The sequence below is a fragment of the Puntigrus tetrazona genome, chromosome 15, assembly GCF_018831695.1.
Source record: "Puntigrus tetrazona isolate hp1 chromosome 15, ASM1883169v1, whole genome shotgun sequence".
NCBI classification, from domain to species: Eukaryota; Metazoa; Chordata; class Actinopteri; order Cypriniformes; family Cyprinidae; genus Puntigrus; species Puntigrus tetrazona.
Window position 1 is genome coordinate 15,255,544 of NC_056713.1, and position 25,918 is coordinate 15,281,461.

Genomic DNA, 25,918 nt, shown 5'->3' on the forward strand with positions numbered 1-25,918 from the left:
TGGTAAATATGATCAAAGAAGGCTGTGAAAATTAATCTGCATTGTTTATCCTTTTGATGTTTCATTTGGAAAATGTACAAAAAACTAACCTTTCATTGGAAAATAAGAATTAAAAATGGGGGAAATAATACACATTAGGCCACAACTAAACGGCACCCATTATTTTAATACTTTTTGACCCGTTTTTGTGTTGTTTTTGAGGTTTGTGTTAGGATTATTGTACGGTTGGAAGGTCCAAACATGGCCCATTATAAGATTACTAACAGAATCAGTCACTTATTGTTTTTTTATTTGTTGGTATTTGATAGAATCCATGATGCCATGTGTCTAAACAAGATGTCCAGGACCTCCAGCAGAAATATAGGCCCACAACATCAGAAAATACAGCAGTATATTTCATTGTGCACACTGGGTACTTTTTATCCCTGTGCTCAACAAAACAATCTTGAGTGTTTGCTGCTAAAATGTAATTTTTTTTGTTTCATCTGACCACGGAAGCCAGTCCCATTTTAAGTTCCAGTCATGTTTGATAACTATATATATGCTGGAGTTTGTTTTTGGATGAGCTAGGATTGGTGATGTGGTCATGTAGGTGCTGTTTGTCAGTTCTTTTAAGGTTTTCTGACCCCGAGACTAAACTATTTTCTGCAATTCTCCAGCTGTGGTCACTGGAGTCTTTGGCCCATCACACTTTCCTTCTCACGAGTTAGGATGATTAGGACGATATAGACACGTGTTCTCTTCCAGACAGTTCTGTAACATTTTATGTTAATTGGAAATTCTTTATTATTGCCTTAATGGTGGAAATGGGAATTTTCACTGCCACCTTTTCTTCATGCCACTTCATTCATTTGCGAAGCTCAATGCACATCAGAAATACATTGGTGTTTCTAATTATAATGGATGATTAAGGGAATTTGGGCTTTGTTTTCCCTCCTATTTATATTTCTATGAAAGAGGTAGCCATACCTGGATAATTTCCTGTTCATAACCACCCTGAGTGCTGGGGGGCTTGAGAGATATTTTACTCATAAAAATTTCTAGGGGTGCCAATAATTGTGTCCAACGTGTATTTGAGAAAACCATTTATTTCATAATGATATTTCCCTCCATTTTAAATTCTTATTATCCAGTGAAAGGTTATATATTTAAAATCAAATTAACAATGCAGACTAATTTTCACAGCCTTTCTTTGATCATATTTATAGCAAGGGTGCCAATATTTTGCACCACTACAATTAACTGTAATATATATATATATATATATATATATATATATATATATATATATATATATATATATATATATATATATATATATATATATATATATAGTCTGATCAAAATGAAACAGCAGACTTTCGAACCGTCTACCCACTTCCTTCCGCAAGTTAATACTGTTCATCTCTCTCGGGTTTTGCTCGATTACATGAAGTGGTTGCTTTAATACCTTTAGCAGCAGACAGACATGCAGATTACAGCGAGAGCGCCCTAGGAAAGAAGGAGTAAAATAACTCAATATCTTTAGAAGACTGGCTGGCTGGGGGAGGTGAACGCGCTATTCTTGTATCCGTAAAAGCCTGCGTTAAATAACGACAACGCATAACACATCAGAGGTGAGGCAAACAAACGGCTCTTGTCGGAGAGGTTGGGTGCGAAGACTGCAACTCGCGCACGAACAGAAGCATCGCATCGCATTCAGAGATGAAAGTGAAGCCAGGCTGCGACGCGGGCGTCCCGTGTACGACTGAAGACGATTTGTTGAAAAGCACAGAAATATCGCCGGAGGACGTACTCGGGCTGCAGAAGATCACAGACAGTAAGTTCAGTAACATAAATGTCACTCTCGAACAGGAAGCTTCCGCTGACGAGCTGCTCCTGCTAACTTACACTGTTGCACATTCACCAGTGCGAATAATTGCGTGATTAGTTTCGTGCTTTGTGTTTTAGCCAGTCTCGCGCTGTGACATTATAAATACGAAACTTCATTTGCAATGGAACGTCTTCGTTTGCAACGTGACTTCGATGCAACGATTCTATTTAGCGTCTGCGCCTTTGTATGGTCCTCGTTTTTGCCGAACGAACCCAGCGATGCGGCTCGTTCGGATCTTCCTTGGTAAACAAACAACACTGTGGACATTTCCACGTACTGACCGACAGTGACGACGCAGGCTATTAAGTTTACTGACGAACGGGCTCGAATTGAGAACTATATACATTATTTAACTGTACTGAAACTGAATAATTTAATAACGTTAAGAGTTCTGTCTTAACGGAACATCGTAGTAAAATACTCGGACATTGATTCCTGTAAGACCGTTCGTCAGCGTCGCGAATGAGTGACTCTTTTGAGCCGGTTCTTTTTTGCGAATCGAATCTTTAGTCCTACAGCTTTGACTACTGTTTTTCGCTTCTAGAACGAATTACTCTCACGAGCCGGTTCTTTTTGGTGAATCAAAACACTAATCGCTGTGTAATAAAATGAAGCAGGCTAGCTAATGAATGGCTGTTATGAAAACGTGTAGTGTAAGATATAGATATTGGGTTGTCTCGTAATCAGTTTATTTTATTTTAAAAACGGTCTGAAAGACAGATAGGTGCGAAATAGGATATTGTTTGTTAATCAAACGAAAACTGTTACAAATTTTAAAGGACCTCTGAAAAAGTCATTAAAGAAAAGAGTTGTATATAGGCCTATCTGTTAACAGAGATGTGATTGTAATAATGTGATGATAATCATAAGATAGGCTGTCTTGTTTAGAGCTTATATTAAAGTAATTGATTAAAGGATCGTTTGTATCTGTTATTCATTTTTAATGAAAGTTTATATCCCCATGTAAGATTGCAAAGTTATTACCCTTGCCAAGTAATAATATGTTGTGCCACACATTGATAAGTGCACAACAGAAATACATAATAATGTTGACAGATTCATTCTTTCTAATGAAATTTTCAATGAACTAAAAAGTTAACTACAGTTAACTAAAGAAATCTATTAAAATATTACTTGAAACAAATAACTTTATGTTAGATAGGTAACCTGATCAGTTTGATGGTGATTAGCATATTATTATGTTGGAACTCTATCATAATGCAAAGTGTTGGAATTTGGTTTGATTAATGATCCTTAAAAAGGAAGTATTATAACTCAGATTTACGCAGTACTGCTTCTTCTTCACTGTTTAGCTTACAGTATAATTAAAAATATGACCTAGTTGGTTATGTATATTATAAGTGTTTTCATGTATCCTATCAGGAACCTAGATGCTAAGCTTTAGTACAGCTGGATGACTCCATAGTTCTTGTGAGCTGTTATTGTTTTAATGTTGTCTTGTACATTTCTCCAGCATGCAAGGCACTCTAACTGGCGCTTAAAGATAACTGAGCCAGGACCAGATCTTTTAAATGCAAATGCTGCGGTTTCTACAGACCTCAGATCATCAACCGTTTTATACAACTTACTGAAAGACATTTGCATTACTGTTATTCCTATCGCATGGCTTCTCGCAGTCCATGAAGAATATAAATAATAGCCACTCTGTATCATTTTTGCCATCGCACGTTGTTGTCAGTCAAAGTTCAACGGTGTATTCTCATCCTTGAAACATCCATTTGAATAAATGTATTCGCAAATGTGTGGAAGAGAAGTGCTGAGAAATCACTCTCCTTTATTTAAATGGAAAAAAACATGTCTGGCTAATCACTTGGATTAGCGCTCTAAAAATAAAAGCTGCTCTTGATTAAGGATACAGGCTGAGGAAAGTGGACATTTGTATGCGAGCTCGCTTTTTGTCTTCATTAACTCATTGTTAACGTTATGAAAAGCATGCAAAGTATATTTAAGGGCTAAAACGGTGAGTTATGTTAAATAAATGTTGCGATTTCATTAGGGAAATGGATTGGCTTTTTAACAAATGGTTACATCCTTCTATAATCTTTGGTTTAACTGCTCAATTTGGTATTTTATTTAGAGTGTTTGGAAACATTACTGTATAAAGGATGAATTACATGGTGTTTAAATGCGCACATTATGCCTCGTAACTGTAAATCAACGTCGGATCGATCATAATCTGTCTTTGTTATAGGCAGCAGTTCCTTTTGTTTACCCAAAAATAACAGGTGGTAGTTATCCTGGATTGGATTCAGAAGATATGTTGCTAGGTGACAGCATTAGAAGCAGTGAAGCGAGGCTCCTTGGTGGATTTAAAAGCTACACTGACACTTGACTGACACATTGCTCTGATTACTAGATTTGCACACATTTGAAGTTTTGTCAGACAATCTTAAAAATCACACAGATGCTGCTTAACTTGGCAGTGTTAGGCTACACAAGCAAAAAACGTCTTCGCGGAACAGGCAGAAATAGCTCACTTAACATTTTTACTATTTTATCGTTCACAAATAAAGCAGATGCTTTGTAAACAAACTAGGAGCTATGTACACTTGATACAGGTTTTTCAGGCGATTTTCCTGATATTGGACTTCTGCAAAAATGATTACGCTTATAACGAGGCCTACGTCATGAAAATGAAATTATGAAAAGTAGATAATTATATATATTTTAAAATGCATTATAAATAATTGGCTTATAATAATGCCTCCATCGTAAAAATGGGTTTATTGAGCTAGCTATTTTATATTTTACATGATAAGTTATACTATATTTAAAAATATTACCATCTGAGCATTAAAAAAATTACTAACTTAAGATGCATCCATTTTTAATGTATCTGTTCAATATTCTAAATAATTGAGTACACTTATAATAATCTATTCACCATGAAAATATTATATCATACTATATTATTTGATGGTTTGTCTGAATACTGCATTCTGATTGGCTGGCAGGTATGCTTTAAAACGGTTTGGTTAGCCATTGATTATCATTATATTATATATAATATTTATATTATATTATATGAAAATTTAGACTTCTCAATATTAAAAATAATTGACTACACATATGATGCCTTATGAAAACTAGATTATTTTTATCTTCTAACTTAATATTCAAATGAATGTGTTGTGTCCAGACTATTTCTCTTTCCTTTTTTGCATACAAATCACTAAATAAAGTTTAAACTACTGAGATTTAAATAAAAATAAAATGCAATATTATGTATGTTGGCATGAACCATCTCTGTTCATCTGCAGTCTCTCTTCACCTCTTCGCTTTTTTAGCTTCACACTCACACTCACAGTGTTCGCTCACATACAGTAGATTGGTCCCACTGTGTGCCAATTTCTCGAGGTGAAGTAAACATGGCAAAACATTTCCCTGAACAATTTACTGAGTGCTATAAAGGTGTTGATATAGCAAGCACGTTTTGTAGTATTAGCAAGTGTCATAAAAAAATGCAAATGATAAGTTTCTTGTCCATTCAAGTTTCAGCTTTCTGCTCTGAAGCGGCCTTTGTGTGAATGTGTCAATATCCATGGGGCATGTTTGAAAACTACTAATTCCATGAGACATTTTTAGTGCTTGATTAATGCTTGATTTTAATTTCTCGTTTTCATCATCACGTTTGTGACAGTTTGGTGGAACGCAGCCATTTTTTCTTTCATCGGCATAATTGTTGTCACGCTTACATGAAACGGTCAATTATTTCATTATTAAACCACAATAAAAAGCTGTTTTAAAGCCTGAGCAGATGTTAGCATTTTGCCTACCCTTTCTCGGCTTGGCACACTTCTGCAGCAGAGGAGCTATAAATATCTCAAGTGATTGGCTAAATCCAGTGTTGCCCATCTGTTAACTAACAGGAAGCTCGGTTAGAGGATAGGTGGGACGTCTGTACCGTCCCACGGGAAGGAAGTGATATACTCAGGCTGTAGTGTTCATCTCAGTGTCATCCTAGCAGAGATGGACCTCTCAAAAGTTAGAGTTGTCCCAAATCCCCTTAGCATCTCCCGATCTGTGCCATGTGATGGTGAACAATGTAAGCTTCTTAAGTATAATCCATCCCAGGGAGAAGAGGCCTGACACAGCTGCTCCTCGCACCTCATGTGCCTCCTCTGGGAGTCTGGCATGAGGAAAAAGGAACGCTTGTGAAAGGGCATGATAAGACTGGACTGACCCAAGTCATTAACTTCAGGCCACAAATAAATCACCACATGTAGCATTTGGACAGTGAGGTTGCACTGTATGATTTTTAGGGTCTCCATAAAATGTTTGTGTAAATTACATTTTACTCTCAAACCACTAACGCCTTGATTAATAAACTTAAAAACTAGTGTGTGTGTGTGTGTGTGTGTGTGTGTGTGTGTGTGTGTGTGTGTGTGTGTGTGTGTGTGTGTGTGTGTGTGTGTTAAAAAAAACCTTTATATTATCTAGAGTAGAGTATTATGAGAGATGAACTGAGTGAGTTTGATTGCCTGCAACTGATACAGCATTCATTGTTTGCCTCAATCTCATATTCACAATAAAACATTCATCCGCTGAGGTACTATCGTACTATCCTTTCATCTGTTAAGGGTCATTTCTGATGACAGTGATGCTCAGTGCATTTGTTGGCTGAAAGTAAAAATACTGCTTTATACAGCCCTGGTTAAACGCGTTTCTATATAAAGGTCTTTATTGCTGACTCACTCATCTAATGTCGCCATCTAATGGTAAAATAATGTAATGTAAACACATACACACGATTAATCACATCCAGAAAAAAGGTTTTGTTTACATAATATATGAGTGTGTACTGTATATATTTATTATGAACGTATACACACACACACACATGTATAAATATGTTTGAGAAAAATTGTATATATTAGATATATTTACATATTATATAAATTATTGGAATGTTAATATATATATATATATATATATATATATATATATATATATATATATATATATATATATATAGTCATTATATTATTGCACATTATTACATATAAAGTAAAACCTCAACCCAACTGCCATCATTTTAAACAAAACTGCACAAGCACTCTGTTAAAGCAAACTTAAATTTTGAGTAGGAAAAGTCTGTATTTTTAATGTTTGTCTGTCTGTATATCTTTTTTCCTGTTGTTCTGACAGTATTTCTAAACATTATCAGTCTCTGCGGGCAGGTAATGAATGAAGGGGGTATATGGTCATCGTCAATGTCATTTCCACACAGCATCAGAGAGAACAGAAATAGCTCTTTTTGTCCCTGCAGTCTATCACACAAGGGTACGGCTCTCAGCCCTGAGGCATGTCTTTGGAGCGTGCGACCTATGTCACACACACACATACACGGTGTTAAAAAGTGGTTAGCTTTATATTTTGAAATGTTACAACAAGTCACGAGAGAATCACATTCTGTTAATGTTCCATTCATATTTCATATTTTACAATTATAGTCAGAACCGAAGCACATCCTGCTTTGTTTTTGTTTCCATAGATTACCTCTGTGGTCCAGATCAGAACATACACAAGATCGACTTCACCAGGTTCAAAATCCGAGACATGGAGACAGGCATGGTTCTTTTTGAGATCACCAAACCCCCTACAACAGGTAGGCAAGGAGCCAGCAGACCTCCTCACTCCACCTACACACACTGCACATTTAAATGCAAGGCTCATTTTGAATTTTTTCCCATAAAGCCCTGATTTCCATTTAGATGCAGTGCGCTGCACAAGAGCCCTTCAAAGGCTCGCTAGGTAATGTCGACCCCTTTCTGATTCACAGAGAGTGGGGAGGACAGAACGGACTTTGACCAGAACGCAGGGCGCTTTGTGCGGTACCAGTTCACCCCCGCTTTCCTCCGACTACGCCAGGTTGGCGCCACGTAAGTGCAATCAGTGGCAGGATTACACTTGATCTTAATTGCGACCTAAAATTAGCCTGAAATCACTCTTGAAACTGTTTGACTTGATCTTCAAAGGGCTCGTATTATGATGTATCAAGTTTTTCTTGATATTTTTGAGATAAACAGGTTAATTATACTTAAAAACATACTGTTCCTACTAAGTAAAAAAAACTGTGTAACACTGTATCAAATGCAGGTAATGAGAAGAAAGTAGGATACCATTAGCCCTACCCAAGAATAACTTACGATAAGATTAAAGTGTAATTAAAACTTGGTTTAGTAAGGTCAAAGATAAAGATTAAAATTATAAAGTCGCATTGTCACACTGTGAGATACACAGACATTTCTGAAGGGGCTTTATATACTATATTTAATATTTTTAATATTTGATAGTTTTGTGGACTTGTTGCGGTAGTAATAATTTATACTTTGATTCAGTAAGGATGTATTAAATAAATTCCAACTGACAGAGGTCTGTTTCAAATAAATGCTGTTTTTTGAAATTTCTGTTCATCAAAGACCCTGAAACACAGTATCACACATTCCATTGAAATATTTAATAACTGTTTTTAACACTGACAACAATAAGAAAAAATCAGCATATCAGAAGGATTTCAGACCCTGGAGGGTAAAACTTTATAATAACTACACATCATGAATTATTAGGTAGGCATTAGTATATAGTCAATTCATCATTTATGAAGCATTGTTTCAACATTAATGTTCATTAGTAAGCAGTTCATAAATACAGCTATAAATGCCTTATCCTTAAATTATAAGCATTCTATTACTAAAGATTTAAAGACTTTAAAGACCCACTGATACACAGAGGATACAGAGCTATTCATTTCAAGATGCCAAAAAAATATGCAGAAGTTTTCTTTTCATTTTTTTTAAACTCAGAAATATTCTTTTAAGATGCAAAAAAATTAAACCACACAACTGCACACTTCAACTTTTTTTCTGTGAAATTGCAGAGGTTTATTTTTCAAATTTTTTATCAAGTGTACAGTACAATTTTTTTGTATATTGAAAAAGAAATTATGCATTCTGTATCCCTTTAACTTTTCTGTTTGGAAGATAAATAAGCCTTTAAATCTACTTTGTAAATGCTTTATTTTTCAGTGTATAAATGTGTATAAATATAACTGCATGCATTAAGCCAAAAACATTTCTTTATTAATGCATTTCATCTCTATAACATGTAAGGAGCCGTTTTTACCACTACAAGATCCATGTGCCCTTAAATGCACCCTTTCCCACCTCCACAGGGTGGAGTTCACTGTAGGCGATGTTCCCATCAACAATTTCCGAATGATCGAGAGGCACTATTTCCGTGGGCAGCTGCTGAAGAGCTTCGACTTTGAGTTTGGTTTCTGCATCCCGAGCAGTAAGAACACCTGTGAACACATCTACGAGTTCCCGCCACTCTCTGAAGAAATAAGTAAGCTCTAAATGCAATTTTTAGCAGCTGTTGATTAGTCTGGGATCTTTTGGTTGCACCTAATATGTGACACTGTTTCTTGTATCCCTCCATAGTGCGTGAAATGATCCTTCACCCCTACGAAACGCAATCTGACAGCTTTTATTTTGTGGACAACAAGCTCGTGATGCACAATAAGGCAGATTATTCTTACAATGGTGGACCGTAGGAAGTCGTTTTCAATTTTTTCATTGACTTGCAACGGACCAGCAGAAGAACATCTACTGAAAGTGGCATCTAAGCATCTAATCTCACATGTGATGATGCATTTGGTTAAACAAAAAGCACCCCGATCTCAGGATTTCTGTGTGTGTGTGTGTGTGTGTGTGTGTGTGTGTGTGTGTGTGAGATAGAGAGAAAGAATGTCGCTCAGAACGGGCCAGTACTACATTTTTCCTTGGAATCGCATAAAGTACACGATAACTCTCTTTGAGAATATGAGTGTGCCTGTGCATATGTGCATACATTGCATGCTCTGTTTTTTATGTTTTTCAAAGCCCAAAGCCAAATAATTCTAAACAACTTTATATGTCCGTACAGTGATTTTGCTCAAGGCTTCTAAAGCATAAACAGATAATCAAGTTGAGGCAGTTGGAGATACGGTGACCAATGCAGTGTGTAAAGGAAGGGATGCTGTCAGGAACTGTGTATTCTGCCCTGACATTGCACCCACTTCCTGCTGGCCTCTACGGAAGGGCCCGGTTTTGTTTTATTTTTCTCACTTTCTTTTTTGAATGCTCATAATTTGGTCTATGATGTAAATCTATGTTATTTATATTAATATGGTCTTATTTATATCAACATACATTGTCACACATATTTTTAATAGCATCTTTTGTCAAATAATAGTGATATATATATATATCTGTGTCAATTGTTTTATGTGATTTAACAAAAAAGAGAAAAATAAAAAGTTCCAAAGTTCTTTAAATCATCGTATGTTTGATTTATTTCATTTCCACGCATAAAAAAATCTATATAGTGGTTTCATTCAGATATAATAATATTAAAACTGTACACTATCTTCCAAAGGTTTGGGACAGGTAAGAATTTTTAATAATACCTCTTTACAAGACTGCATTTATTTGTTCACAATTATAGTAATACACTGAAATATTATTACAATTTAAAATTACTTTTCTATTTTAATACATTTCTGATGTAGTGCTCATAAACATAATTATTATTAACACTGACAAAAGGTGTGTGTTTTTTATAAATCGATAACGAAAAAAAGCATTTGTTTGAAATACATTTTTGTAGCAATGTAAAACTGTTTTGATCCATTCATTTTAAAAATGAGACTAACCACAAACTTTTTAACAGTTCTTCAGGTAATCAGAAGAATAATACATAAAAACAACTAAGGGCAAAAATAATAATTTACAGTAATAAACATCGCTATACACTACAAGTTCAAATCAGTTCCAATACAGCAAAATGCATAGATCTGTTGTATACAGTGTATTATTATAGCGTAAATGCTTATATTTTGACATCATATATGTATTTGACTTAAGATTTAGTTCTAGTAGTGCAATAGATCAGATGAACTCAACTTGGGTACTGTACCATTTTTGTCAAACAAAAACAACTGTGACCTATGTTTGCAGATATCTAGTAAAATCCTGCAATTCAGGAGATCTGTTTTAACTTGTAGCGCTTTCAATGCGTGTTGCTATGGAAAGAAAGTATAAAAAAGGCAACCACGCCCCCCAGGGGGTGCCATGGCAAATGCATGTCCAGGAAAACCAATTTAAACACATTTAGACTTAAAAAAAACACTTGCACAAACACTTGCTTTTAGCATACAAATCATACTTTTTAGTCATTCAAACATATACATTTTTTTGGTAACACTTTATAATAACTACACACTATGAATCATTAGTTAAGCATTAGTATTAGTCCTTTAAAAACCATTGTTCCAATTATATTATGCAATATGCATTTTCATACATTATTAATGATCAATTTATAATTTCGAAATTATTACGTTATTTATCTGAAGTGAGGACTAGTTATACCTTGTAAAGACTCATTTACCTTCCTTAACGGAAAAGTTAAACAAACGCAATGCAGGTTTTTTTTTTCAAGATGCAAAATATGAAACAGTACAATTCTACACTTAATAAATGAAAAACAAACCTCTGCAGTTGTGCAGTTGCATATTGCTTTGCATCTTAAAATGAATAGCTCTGTATTTCTCTGTGTTGTGTTTGTTTATTTGTTCTGTTAGGAAGGCAGCCTTTAAATCTCTTTTGTAATAGATATGCTAATATATCAAGAACAAGGCATTTATAGCTTTATTTATAACTGCTTACTAATGAAAAATGCTTTATAAAGGATGAAATGACTATTTACTAATGCTTGCTCAATGATTTATAGTGTGTAGTTATTATAAAACGTTACCAACCTATTTTGGAAAGAGAAGATGACAACACACTTTCTCATAGCAGAGGAATGGGAGCTGTGTAGAGCCCACTGAGGTAAAGCTCAGAAATGCTGCCTTGCACCCCACCGTCAGTCTCCTCTAAACCGCCACAGACCCCCACGCTGTCCCGTGTTTGACTGAGACTGTCCATGACAACCAGTGAATCCGGAGCAAGGCTGTCGTTCCTTAGCTCCTCCCAAAGATTTCCTTTAAACAAAGACAGAGAACAAGTTGTGAACCATGAACTCAGCCGCTACAAACATGGCTAATGTTTCAGACTTACCGTGTAGCTGTAGGTCTGTGAGGCTGGGATTTAATGCATCGACATCGTTACTGATTTCCCCGTCCAGAAGAAGCTCCTGCATGTTTGCTGTAGCGCTGTGAGCAGCCTGCAAGGCACTGCTGTAACTCGGTGGTGTGTGTGCTGGTAACGGGGAATCTAAACAGCCTATCCTGGGGCTGGAGGGATGCCCGGCACTGGGCTGACGGGTGACAGGAGGGTAGTATGAGTAGGATAAAGGGTCTGGGCATAAGTAGGGGGGAGGCGGGATGACAGTTTGAGAGGGTAAAGGGTTGTAGAGAGGCTGCTGATGAGGGACAGGCTGGTGTCCGCACGCAGGATGCATGGCAACCCTTAAAGGTTGAGAATGTGTATGGCTGCTGGATAGACTGAAGTGAGCTCCCAGAGACTTCAGTTTTTCAGGTCTCTCCCCAAGAAGGCGTTCCAGCTCCTCTAAAACAATGAGCATAAATACAGATTTTGAATATATGTAATATAAATATAGATTTCATAATATAAATGAGTGATATTGTGTAATATCTAAAAAGTCTGGGGTCAGTAAGTAGATAGACATGTTTAGGTTTCTCCAGATATATATTGTCTATAAGCCACTCTTGCTGTGTGCTTAGGGTCAAGGTGAACCTTCTGCCCAGTCTGGGTTTCTGAATGCTCTGTACTGGGTTTCCTTTAAGGCTGTCTCTATATTTTGTTATGAGTGTTTCTTCTTCCCTGACGCGTTCATTTTCTTTCCAAGTGTGTTTTCATGTGTCTTAACTTGACTAATACCACAAAGCCCAAATTGATGAAGTGTAAATTTATTCTATCTCCACATATGATCATGGAGCTCAACTAGAGTGACCATCAGGTTCTCGGTCACCCCTCTAACTGAAGACCTTCTCCATCAGTTGCTCAGTTTAGCCAGAAGGCTAGATCTTGGAAGAGTTATGGTTTCCAACGTCTTCCTTTATGGTTAACGGAGACTTCATGCCTCTGTGACCCTTCAAAAAAGCAGATTTAATTTTTCTGCACAGATGTGTGACGTTTGTTTTTGCTCTGATAAGCTTTATCGGCTGCAAGACCTTTTATTAAATTGTGTGCGCCTTTCCAAATCAAGCGTAGTAACATCTACAAACCATATAAATGCTCCTGAGCTAAATTTCAGCTTTCCCAGAATGAATATGAATACTTATGTAATGGAATCGTTTTAGTTTTTTATTTTTGATAAATTTGCAAAGATGTTACAACCCTGTTTTTTGCTGTACAGTAATGGATGTGAAATCAGCGTACAGTAATGTAGACTGATGTGAAAAAAGTAATTTAAAGCAGTTTAATACAAAGCAACAAAATAACATTTTGAAAAAAAATAAAGGGGTATGAATGCTTACGCAAGGCACTATATGTATATATATATATATATATATAATTTTAAAGATTTTTATTTATTTAGCAAGGATGCATTCAATTAAAATTGACGGTTATAAAAATGTTACAAAGACTAATGTCTTAAAGACATTATAAAATGTAACTGAATATTTTGGATGCTATGCAGCACAACTATTTTCAGCATTAAGCTTAAAATATATTTCTTGAGCACCAAATCAACATATTAGGATAAGCATGTTTATTGCTCAGACCAACAAATATGAATATTACAGAATTTTCAGATCCCTTTGTGTACCTGGTCGGGCCATGCTCCTCCGGACAGTCAGGGGATCTTTACGTCTCCACTTGTGAAGTTCCTCCTGCATCTTCTCTACCTTCGCAGGGTTCAGGGCCCACAGGCAACCCTTTCGGGAGGAGTTCCCGTTCTTGTTCTCCACTTTCTCAAAACATTTGTTCAAAGAGAGGTTGTGTCGGACAGAATTCTTCCAGCCATCAGGTGCTGTCTGAGGAATCACAAATGAAACAGTGGTTCACAATGGCATCGGAAAGTGGTTGCTAAGCTGTGGTAGAGTAGTTGCTATGTGCTTTAGAGAATATTTTTTAAAAGATATATTCTTTATATACCTTTTTTAAATTTTAGAATTAAAAAAATATATATTCTCTGTGTGTGCAGAAAGAACTGAATATAAAATAGAGATTCGACCTCTAACTAAACATCTTTCTTACAACCCTTGTCTCAGTGTATGTTTACCCAGTGATGAGCCAAAACAATGTCACAATAGTAAATCCCTTTACCAGCACGGCGCCAAGGGGAGGGTGAACCAAAACATAGATATATAATGATCGTGCTATAACAGGCATGCTCCACAAAGCACAAGTAAATAACTTTATTTGCATAATGGATTTGTTGAATTGATCATGCACGGGTTGTGCCAAAATACCAACTGTTCGTTGTAAATCAATCAATGTATGTTAGATGTAGACATTATTCTAAGATGTGTTAGTGCACTTTACCTTAAAGTATGGGAAATGCTCCGTCATGAAGCTGTAGATCTCACTTACTGGTAGACTGCCTGTTTTGCTGTTCCTCAGAGCCAGGAAAATTAGAATACTGAAAAGAAATATTCACCAATGAAACACGACCAATGTAACAAGACTACTGCGACGCATCGGTTCGGATGTGTTGTAAGCTGCATTTTTATGATTATTATTACATTTTTATCTTATTGCAGATTTCTGATTTCATAGTTTAGCTGTCAGCAGTTTCGTTTTTAAGCGGAATAATATAATGGTTTTACACAGAATGGCATAGTTGGAACACTTTTGTTCGTGAATGAACTAGCTGAATTCATTTTATGACTTTTACAGAGGTTTTTAAAAATGAGCCGCTTTGAAAATGTGACTCGGTTTACCAGGATAAAGTGCATATACATACCTGTAAGAGTAGACAGGTTTAGGATAGAGCGTCTGGACAGAATTGTCTTGAGATGCTTGTGACGAGAGGCTTTGGTTATAGTAGTGAGAAACAGTGTCTATTCCTCTTGAAGAGTAAAACTAGAGACAGACATAAAAGCCATGATAAAAGCTTCCATTACATACTACACCTATGTTCAACAAGAGCGGGTCCGTGTTATTTGTCAGTCTAAAAATGTACTTCCTGCCAATGTTTTGACTGTGAACATGCATCTAAATTTGATAATTTCTAGTTTCTTACACATGCCAAGGCTAACCTAAAGTAGTTATACGGACGTCCCTGTGAACATAGTTATAGTAATTTATACATACCCTACTCTTCAAATGAGAAGGGGGCATTATTAAGAAGTTTTTATTCAGGAAATACAAGATTTTTGAACTTTCTATCAGTGAAAACATGAAAAAAATATTTCCACACACATATTATGCAGCAACTTTGTTAATAAGCAATATTGTTAATAATAAGAAATGTGTCTTCTGAGGCATCAGATAAACATAGAAACATGTTAGAATGTCATGTGGCACTGACAACTTAGCTTTGCCATCACAAGAATAATTATTTTTTTTTAAATAGAAAACACCCATTTTTTTTACACTTTTACAATATTACAGTGGTTGCTGCAGTTGATACTTCTTAGAAACATGAAACATTTACCACGGTACCTGATGTTGTAGAGGACTGATGGGACTGTAGGTCTGATGGTCTACTGCCGTGTAGCCAGGAGGTTCTTCAGAGCTCGTTTGAGGCTCACTGTAGGTATGTTGGGTTCCCTGCCCCAAGAACAGACCGTGATCTACTTAATGCTGACATAACGTATATTAATGCTTCTTTAGAAAGTGTAATAAGGACATCTGCTTGCACATCTGCCTGGTAGGTTTTCCTGTTTGCCCCTGGCCTGAATATACTGGCAAGAATTTAAGAGCCTTCAAGCCATAAAAATAAAGGTATTTCAAAAGGTCATTTACAGCAATACCGTGGAAAAACATTTTTTGGTTTCTCAAAGAACCATTTATTCAAAGGTTCTTTAAACCATGTCTTTCTTACCCGTTCTTATAATCTGAAGAATCCTCTTTCCCACAAAGAACCTTTTTGAACCAAAAAGGTTCTTCAGGTATCAAAGGTTCTTTACCAGGTTTTTTTGTGCATTATGAAACACCTTTAATTTTAAGAGCACAGGTGTAGGTATCTTGATAATTGTTCTGTTTATTATTATTATTTTCCATACTGTGCTTATTTCTCTAAAAGCACAGATTTTTTTTTCTTCATATGTGCAAGAAATATTAAAGTGCCCCTATTATGGATTTTTGAAAACCATGCGGTGTGTAACACGGCTAATAGTGAATGAACACATCCTGCAAAGTTTATTTATTTAAGTTATTGTCTCTCAAAATAAATAGTCAAGTCTAAATCACTTTTTTAAAAAAAGAGTCTCAAGCTGTTTCATTTTGACGTCAAAATGAAATATTAAAATGCTAATTCATTCTTTGCTTTTGGGGCGTTAAACGCTCACAAACACTGCTTTTAGTCGACCAATCACTGGAGGGGTTTGGAAAAACGAATCGTTAAATGAATCGTTTGGGAGTCGTTGAATAAATTAAAATAAATATTATAAGAAAATGATTTTTTTTTTTTTTTTTGAACTTGCATGCATGTCAACCTGTTGTTTGAGACTCCCGGAATCATAACCCATAACATGGGCACTTTAAAATATCTGATTTAACTTCCTTCAGTCTCACCATGATACTGGTGCTTTCCACATCATTGCTTAATGGAGTCCAGGATTGTTCCTCCATTCTGTCATCCATGGTGAGTCCAGCTCTTCTGAGACAACTCAGTGTCTGAACTTCACTGATGGTCCCTTCACTGCATTGGCGCCTGTATGGATGGTAGTGACTGTTCTCCATTAGGCCAGACTCTCGTCCAACGGGGCTCCCGTCTACGCTGTGTCTACGAAAGCGCTCAGCGTTCTTCTGCCTGTAGGGAATGCTTTCTCTTTGGGAGCACGGTGCAAACCCTTCTCCAACATTGCTCTGGTGACACTATAAATTAAACAACGAACTATTCAGCAAACCTGCATCGATACGAAATTCCATGCTATCGATATAGGCCTAAGTGAAACGTTGTCTGTGTAAAGCCGCACAGCAGTTTCATTTCTAATTAATGCACACTTTAACATGAAGCGGTTTTCCAAGAGGAAATGCAGTAGCACGTAAAGATCTTTGATCTGCTAAAGAGTCCATAAAAGCATTTAATGTGACATACAGCCTTCCCTGGGGGGCATAATTAATTAATATTAAATCAAAAGGATTTGATGAGAAGGCAGGATGAAATACTTCTCTTTCTGCCCCGGGGTCCTGTGTCCTTGAATAGTGCCTTGTGCAGGGGTTCACGTCCTCATCAAACGGTAATAATTATGACACGGTGTCGTAATCAGAGCAGCTGGTGAGCAGTAGTTTTTAAAAAAGCGCTAACTACAGAACATTCTCGACTGATGTTAACCAACGACTTATCAGAGACTTCATCTGGATTCAGATAAAGAAGACATATTACTTTATACCTTACGTTAACTTTTTCCAAAACACTGTGTATCTATCCATCTATCTATCTATCTATCTATCTATCTATCTATCTATCTATCTATCTATCTATCTATCTATCTATCTTGTCTATAAATGTTATACAAAAAAGTTATACAAAATCTATTAAAAAATGTGCTGCCAAAAGGTTAATTGCGATTAATTGCATCCAAATGTTTTTGTTTACGTATATGCGTACTGTGTATATTTTTTATGTATATGGGTCAGAGAGGTCAGGATGTCTGCATCACGAGAAATTTACAAAAGTGACGTTATGTCCATAATAATGAGATAATGTTACCTTGTCATTCAGTGTAACACAATATTTATATTAAAACTGGCGTGCGCACATTAAAATAAATAAAAGAATAGGGAAGCATATGATATTTTATTGTGTTTTAAATTAGTATTGTATTTTAGTAAACCTAAAAAACTTTTTTTTATTTATAATGCACAATTAAAACGACACGGGGGATTTGGGCTATTAAAGTTCCTTGCGACCATTCCTGCGTTTTGCCGACTGACACGGACTGCAGGCTGGTCAGAGGCTCTGGGTGCGTGCTTTCAGCTGGGGCTGGACGATGAGACGCGCAGATTGGTAGTAGCTGAAGAAATACGGAAAGAACTGTCAGTCCCATCGTCCAGTCCCCTCTGAGGCGCGGCGCGTCCCGCCAGCTCAACCCCAACATACCACACAGCGGTATGACCACCTGCCCGACCCCCTGTCCTCCTCAGCCCAGAGAAGATGTTCCTAAAAGAGGCCCACTCCAGCCGTCCGCGGCTCATTCCAGCTCACTCCGTGTCTGAAGAGCGCCCTCCAGTGTCCGCGCCTCCAACAGCCCATCGTTATTCTTAGTTTAAAAGCCCTGTCTGTTCTGTTTTTGTCTGGTCTACCGTTATGTCGTGTGTGTATGCTCCACATTTGCTGATTTTTGGCTGTTACAGTTCTTTGAGAAGATTCCCGAGTCTCCTGCGTACTCCCGCCGGACACTGTCACAGTTACGCTGAATGACGTTTTAGTGGGAAAATTTAGCAAATCAAGTTATTTTTGGCTAAAAAGAAAAAAACAAACAAATTGCAATCAATTTAAACAAAACTTTATTTATTTATTTATGATTAAACCCCTTTTCGTCTCTGACCCATATACAAATACACACACGCATGTATATATTGCAGAAAAATATGTTTTGTTCATGTATTGAATTTATTCATATATAGAATGCATGTGAATATTTTCAAAATATGTGTACATGTACATAACATACACATATTACAAAGTTATTTTGGATGCAATTAATTGCGCTTAATCGTTTGACAGCACTATAATGAATGAAAACAAATTCTAATAAGTAATTAATACCTTTGATTCTGGCATCTGAAAGCAGGGTGACCCTAGATGGTCAAAAGATTGTAGTTCGGCTGGCGAAGGAATGGGTGAGCTGCTGCTGCTGCTGCTTACAGATGGGAAAGACAGGCCCTGGGGCTCAGAGGACATCGTCCCTACAACCTGCCTCTTCAAAACACCAGAACAGGTAGACAGATAAATATAGAAATAGACCCAAATAGACATTCTGTAATATGCAAATACGCTCCCTTAGGATACTGTAAGATATGACAAAACTTACAAGCACAACAATGTAGACTGCACGTAGGCATTTATAGGGTTTGTGGTGTTACAGCTTCATATGCTATGTAACCGAGGAATGCTGTTATGCTTGTTAGCTTGACCCTTGCTAAATTGGTGGCACACACGCAAATTTGCACACAAGCAAATTTCACATTATATATGAAAATATATAACCAGTTACACCTTCATGCTTTGCACGTCTTGTCCCATGACCTCAGCATGATGCAAAATCATTCCATTGTGAATATATAAACATTATTCCTCTATATTTTTCAAGTCTCCAAACAACGTCTCCCTAGCTATTCAGCCTGTGGGCAAACATGCAATTTTACGTGCCATAACTGGGTAACTGCCTGGAATGAAAATCCCTTTCCAACTGTCTGCTACGTGTTTTCTACCGTGTTCTCGTTTGCAGTGAAATAGGCCCGATTCGCTGTATGTCATTTCCCTGTCTGCTATCTGATCATAAACAGGTAAAGCATTAGGCCACATAAGTATCTGGTATTCCTGGAAATTCAGGCCGCTCTCACTTACTGTCAGCAGATTGAGCTTTTTGAGCCAAAAACTCATTAAAATCACCAACAAACCATGAAGAAGAAGCAGGAGTGCGTTAGTGACATGAAATGGAGATGGGGGAGTTTTGCTCCCTCTGAAACATAGAGTGTAATTCAGTATTGGAGAGGAAGTTGAGCTGGCCTTTATGGTCCATCACTGTGACTTTTAAACTGATCACTTGACCTGTTATGGTTGAGATACAGGCCATTCTACTCTTGAGAGAAAACAGCTGAGTATGCAAAAAGGTTATGGGGTTCTCGTTTGTGTTTTTAAAAAAAACTGGACAAGCAAAAGAAGCAACATAGCCTGATTTTATGCTAATTACAATTTTACAGCATATATTACAATGTAAGTCTTTTACTGTAAATAATCAAATAACTGAAATGTATTAAGCATTTGAAAAAAAGCACATTTAAACAGCTCTCTAATTCTGACATTCACTGGAATAACTTCCTCAAACAGATAATTCATATCAATGTAATGTTTTTTTGCTAGATTGATGGTTTTGTATATTTTAGTAGACTATTTTGTTCTTAGCAGAATAATACAGATAATATACAGATTAAAAAATTTCTTGTGCAAAAAAGAACTGTGCAAAAAACATATTTTTCTTAAATATAATAAATTACAAATATATTACAAAAATACAGTACATTCTGAACAAATTATAACAAGAAATATAATTTAATCAGTTCTATAAATCCGTGTTAAACGGCAATAACATGGTTTCTAAAAGCTACGACTGATAGTTTTAGATGGTTTATTTTCGTTTAGTTTTATAGGAGTGCTCACTCAATAAGAAATAGTTGATTAGATTCAAGTTAAAATGTTTAGTTAATCACTGCTTTGAGGTCAATCTAATCTAATTTTTCTAACTCAAAATGAAAACCAAATATGATTCCGCTCATGTTATGTCCACTGGGATAAAGTTACAATTTTTCTTGATTTATTAAAAAAGGATAAATTCAATTATTCCTGCATGGAACTTGAACTCAGGTCATTCTGTATAAAGAGCTTTACTTTGGCCCAACCAAGTGCTGTTCAAAACATGCTGCAAAATTAATAAAAGCGGCTTCTTATTTAATGTTAATTAATTGGGTTGCGCATGAATGAATTTTTAAATGACACATATTTGATTTGGCACACCTGAGACGTTTTTATATTTGTCGAAAATTTAACAATTTCATTTTTCCATCAGCATCAAGAAAAAGTCGGGATGCTGAATGAGGTCAGTAAGCCATGTTATATAATCCTCTAATACAAGATAAAAAAAAAAAAAAAAAAAAAGATAAAGTGTGTGTGTGTGTGTGTGTGTGTGTGTGTGTGTGTGTGAAGATCATCTGCAGTGAGTAAGAATAAAAGCGCTGAAACAGTTATATTCTAAAAGTACTTTTTTTTCAACAGCCCTTCCTCTCTCGATATGATCACATTTATCTCACTTTGATCTGGTCTGTTGCATGTCCATACATCCCCACCCCGCCACTAAAACCTCTCTCATCACATTTGAGTGGCATTTCAAATGGACTGTGCATCTTCCTTTACACCGTCATCCATCAAGCAATTGGTAGGATTTCTTCCCGTATCTGCAACAGCACTTTCACTGCAATTCACTGGAAATATATTTAAGGTACATATATATATAAAAAAAGATTTAGATGTATTACGTCCTTCTTCTCCAGGTGCAGTCAAATTGCAGAATCCTCTCTTAAAGGACAGTTCGTTCAAAATATTAATTAAGAATTTGTCAGCATTTTCTCACACTCAGTTCAGCAGAATGTTGATGCCGCTGTTTCAAATACAATGATACGTAAAGTCAAGCTTCTGAAAGCCACATAATCGCTATGAACAAAAAAAAAAGTTTAATACATATTCTAATCGTATTAGTTAGATTTTAGAGGGCTATACTTTGTATACTTTACATTTTGACATCCCTTGGTCACTATTCAATTTTATTATTTATGCGGAAATAATAAAAGTGTGAAATGACAGCTACTTTTGTATTCCACAGAAGAAAAATTTTTTTTGATAAAGTTTTGAATAACATGAGTTTGAGTGAATAATCACACAATTTTCATTTATAATGCACACTAGTGCAATTAAGATCACAGTGTATGGAAATCCTACAAAATTATGAAAAACACATACAACGTCGCTGCTTCTGTTCTGTATGAGCGTGCATCTCTAGTAATTTAGCAATAGTTACGATGGTTTCTGGAAATCTGCTTAACGCTAAGTTGTATTGATATAATGCAGAAATAACAGAACCCTGCACCTGACAGTATAAACTTCAAAGTAATATATTAAACTATACAGTTTGACTGTATTTTACAATAAATATAAATAAAACAAATGCTAATTATTATTTAAAAATTATATATTTACATTAAGTAGAAATATAAGCATTAAATATGAACAAAAAAACCTAAATGATCAATAATCATATTATCAATATCAATATGTCATTAATATATATATTTGTACAAAGATTCAATGTTTATTCAATGGTTTAACGTCCCCAAAAGATTTTAGATAAATTAGACAGACATGAACCCACCATTATTTTGCAGGGCCGCCAAACAATTAATCACAATTAAGCATATGCAAAATAAAAGTTTGTGTTTACATATGTGTATCTACTTTATTATATTAAGTTGTTTTCATATATATATGTTTTTTTAATTCTGATCATATCTTTGTAACATTACTCATTAAATAATGAATTGCATTCATAAGCTCATACCATAGCACATAAATAAATCTCAGCTCTGAGCCTCAAACTGGGAATTTGTAAAAGGCTCAGTCCATTTGGCCCCCAGCCAACCTGTGGGAGCCTCACACCCACAGGGGACAGACCTGCTGCAACAGGTTTTCTCATACACACACATACACATGTGCACACACGTGTGCGCGCAGCTACACACACTTGGGTCACTGGCAGCTGGGAGCCTCTCTCAGAGCTAATGAGAACATATTTTAAATGTTATATCAGACACATCCATAATCATATCCCGGAGAGAATGGGCACTCTGCCGAACTTCAGCACCCAGAGGGAGACGACCAATCTGACTGCACCTGCCTTGCCTTGCCCTCGCTCTCTCCTGTATCCCTCTCTTTTCCTAGATGAACTTCAGCAGAGATTTCATCCAGGTGGAGACAAGCCTAACAAGAGCCCTGAGGGACATTTCTTGATGCCTTATTTATTGGTGCCAAACGGGATACAGTGTTACAATAGTATCTGTGTAAGTGAAAAGTAAATCCCACAGATGTTTACGCGTGAGTGCGCCTTTCCATTGGACCTCTTAGCGTAGATCTAGCTCTTCTAGAATGTTATTTTGCCGTCATTTAAATAATACCACAATGTGGATCCTAGTATGCACTGAATGGTGAAGAATTATGACTCTGTAGTGCATAAAAATGTTCACTTACCTCTGTATGCGGTGGTTCCAGGCCCAGGTTGTAAATCTAAGGCAGTCCGGGTCCACACAGATACAGATCTTGTCAAAATTCACTCTCTGAGTTGCTACTCTGCTTTTATAGTGACTGACTGCTGACAAGAAAAACAACTGAGAGAGATATCTATAGAGAGAGCGAGAGAGAAAGAGAGAGAGGGAGGGAGGGAAAATGAATGTCAGTACAGGTGAATTCTTCCCCTACCCTCCTTGTGAACCTGGGAGGCAGAACCACGGCCCTCCTGAGCTGCTGTATTAAAATCATATTCTAATGTGAATAGGAGATGGTTGGGGTGGAGAGAGGCAAAAATAGTGATAGTGAAAGGAAACCACTCACTGAAGGACTTAATGTTACGCTGCTGCTCTGGGTTTGTTCATGTAAGGCAATCAAAACGGGGAATGGGACAGTATGGCAAAACGTCATCATGTGTGTTTTTTACTCATGTTTCCTATCTTTGCGTGCTTGTTTATTTACGTCTTTTTGATATGTGATTGGTTTTAGACTGTTATAAAGATTTGTTGTAAGAATATGTTATGGTTTATAAAGCTGTATATCATTGGTGTGTATAAGTTTTACTGCTTCTTTCTAGTTAAAAATGCCATGCTTAATTCAATTGTACCATCTCTTATTATTATTATAATTATTATTTTAAACATTTTCAGGTGTAAGTGTGTGCTTTTGGTGCATATATATATATATATATATATATATATATATATATATATATATATATATATATATATATATATATATATATATATATATACACCTTATATATCATGCAGAAATGTTGAATTCCTTGTGGCACTAAATCCAAGGCATGTTTTAGCAGTACTTCTTCAATACAATACATTACATTGCTATCTTATATTTCAAGTTATCCCTCTTTGATTAGTATTGTTTCTGTGTGCTTTGCAAAGAAATCCTTGAAATAACATGCCTTAAGCCCTGTGCTGTGTAACTGATCATGGTGAATAGTTTGGCACCTGGCTATGGCACAACAAAGCAAACTCAACAGAAACATTTCTGCTAGTCTTTTCCTGCTCCCTGGTTTGGCATCCCCACTCATGCAGAGTCAACACACTAAAGAGAAAACCATTTCTTCCATAATGTGCTGAAAATCAGTAAGTATTCACAGAGAGCAAGAAAAAGTTTAATGACTGTATGGCAGTAAATGTGTAAGACTACATTCTTGACTACTGGTTCTCTACTGCTCTGTTTCTCAGAAAAACTAGCAGATAATCGGAAATATCAAACGTGCATAAATATTACCGCTTGTGACTGAAATATTCTGCAGTTTTGTTGAGGGTGACAGCATGATTGATGAGCTCAAAAACTGAATTTAAAACAAAAAATCTTTGCAGCACCTGGATTGTTCACATTTGACCATAAAATGCTGTATGTATTATGAGCATACCTGAGCTGATGTTTTGCCTGAGATGTGCAGATGAGGTCAGATCTCTTAAAAGTGCTGCAGTCGATATAATTCTTGTGAAAACACATTTTGCCTCTAAGAACAGGGACTGAAAAACTAAATCTGCTCACACCAAGAATCATGACGATAACCGGCTTTGCAATGGCCGATAACTTTCTGTTTATTACAATCACTCCCAGTCATGCCATCTGCCGCTTTAAATGAAGTGAAATTTAGTTGAATTCTAGTTGACTGTCAATGTTTTTTCCTTAGCGTGAATGACTACAGCGACATTATTTTGACTTTTCACAAGATATGATTGCGTTTCATCAACATCAAGTTCATAGACCAAATTTTTTAGTTTATTACGAGATGTTCTAGTAACCTGTATGCCATTCAGAAGATCTGCTCACTTCTGCGTCAAATAATCACGAAGCAGGAGCCGGGAGCTGACGGCCATTACAAGGAAACGTCTGTATGACATCAAACCCAGCTCCATCATATTAGGCATAATATCCAGCTTAATAAACTCGAAATTACAGCCTGTCACACCGATGTATACCATATATATACATTTCTTTATGAGCAGAGATGTGAAGACACGTTTGATTCTTAATGTGGTTCTCACTCATCAATCAGGCCCTCCGGGTGTGTGTGATGGCGAGGGCAGTTGTACCGTCAGGGCTGGCAGCGTATCACACGTTCAGGCTCATCCCGATAGAAAGCCGCAGGTAAGTTACTGCAGGTATAGAACCCTTCCTTACCTTTCCCATAGCGCACATGTTCTGCAATGACGTCGCCAAAGCGAGGCGAGAAACTGCGAGAGGGTGTTCAGCAGGAATGACCACAGTCACCTTAGCGGACAATTCAATGATTTTCGACGAAGTGCAAACATGAGCGACGTTCACACAAACAAACACTTTGGACTGGAGGCTATACTATAAACAGCAGGAGTTACCGAAACACACGGTGAGTGAAAATATCTTCAGCAAACTACACCTTTTAAATCATACGCTCTGAATTCAAGGTCCTGCGCCTGATGAGGAAATCGCACGAGTCGAACAACCATCTCTGGTTAAAACAATGCTCACATTTATAAAGCTAAAAGGATGAAAGACAGCAGGCAAAATGAGAACGCCTCTGGCAAATTTGCAGTGCTCTTTTCCCACTGTGTGACAAACTGACAGCATGGGTGGAGCGAAGGAAAAAAGGAGGGAGAGACGCACTATCGATTACACAATTTGAACCAAAGACAGAAATAATGTTGCATAAACAGTGAGCTATTTAAAAGTGTTTTTATTATTAATATTATTAGATCAAGAGTTTGAAGAGTTATGATTTAGTCAAAGGAAACTTCACAGAATAATATCTTTATTGTTACTGTAATGGTTTAAGAACGTGATTATCACATTTTCAAAGATTTGTTTAATTTACCTAAATGTTGA

General features: G+C 36.4%; 2 protein-coding genes across 2 annotated transcripts; one reads left to right on the forward strand and one right to left on the reverse strand.

The window, feature by feature from the left end:
• The first annotated feature begins 1,382 nt into the window (after positions 1-1,382).
• unc119a (unc-119 homolog a (C. elegans)) lies at positions 1,383-10,200 on the forward strand. Its single transcript, XM_043258190.1, has 5 exons — positions 1,383-1,819; positions 7,389-7,502; positions 7,677-7,776; positions 9,069-9,241; positions 9,337-10,200. Exons 1-5 carry the CDS (start codon positions 1,705-1,707, stop codon positions 9,447-9,449), a joined length of 615 nt encoding a protein of 204 aa, XP_043114125.1. The 5' UTR covers positions 1,383-1,704; the 3' UTR covers positions 9,450-10,200.
• A 294-nt stretch (positions 10,201-10,494) lies between these two features.
• Positions 10,495-23,145, reverse strand: foxn1 (forkhead box N1). Its single transcript, XM_043259561.1, has 9 exons — positions 23,036-23,145; positions 18,788-18,940; positions 16,588-16,890; positions 15,514-15,621; positions 14,813-14,931; positions 14,392-14,488; positions 13,673-13,880; positions 11,998-12,447; positions 10,495-11,921 (listed from the first exon to the last, which is right to left on the reverse strand). Exons 2-9 carry the CDS (start codon positions 18,920-18,922, stop codon positions 11,731-11,733), a joined length of 1,611 nt encoding a protein of 536 aa, XP_043115496.1. The 5' UTR covers positions 18,923-18,940; positions 23,036-23,145; the 3' UTR covers positions 10,495-11,730.
• Positions 23,146-25,918: the final 2,773 nt, after the last annotated feature.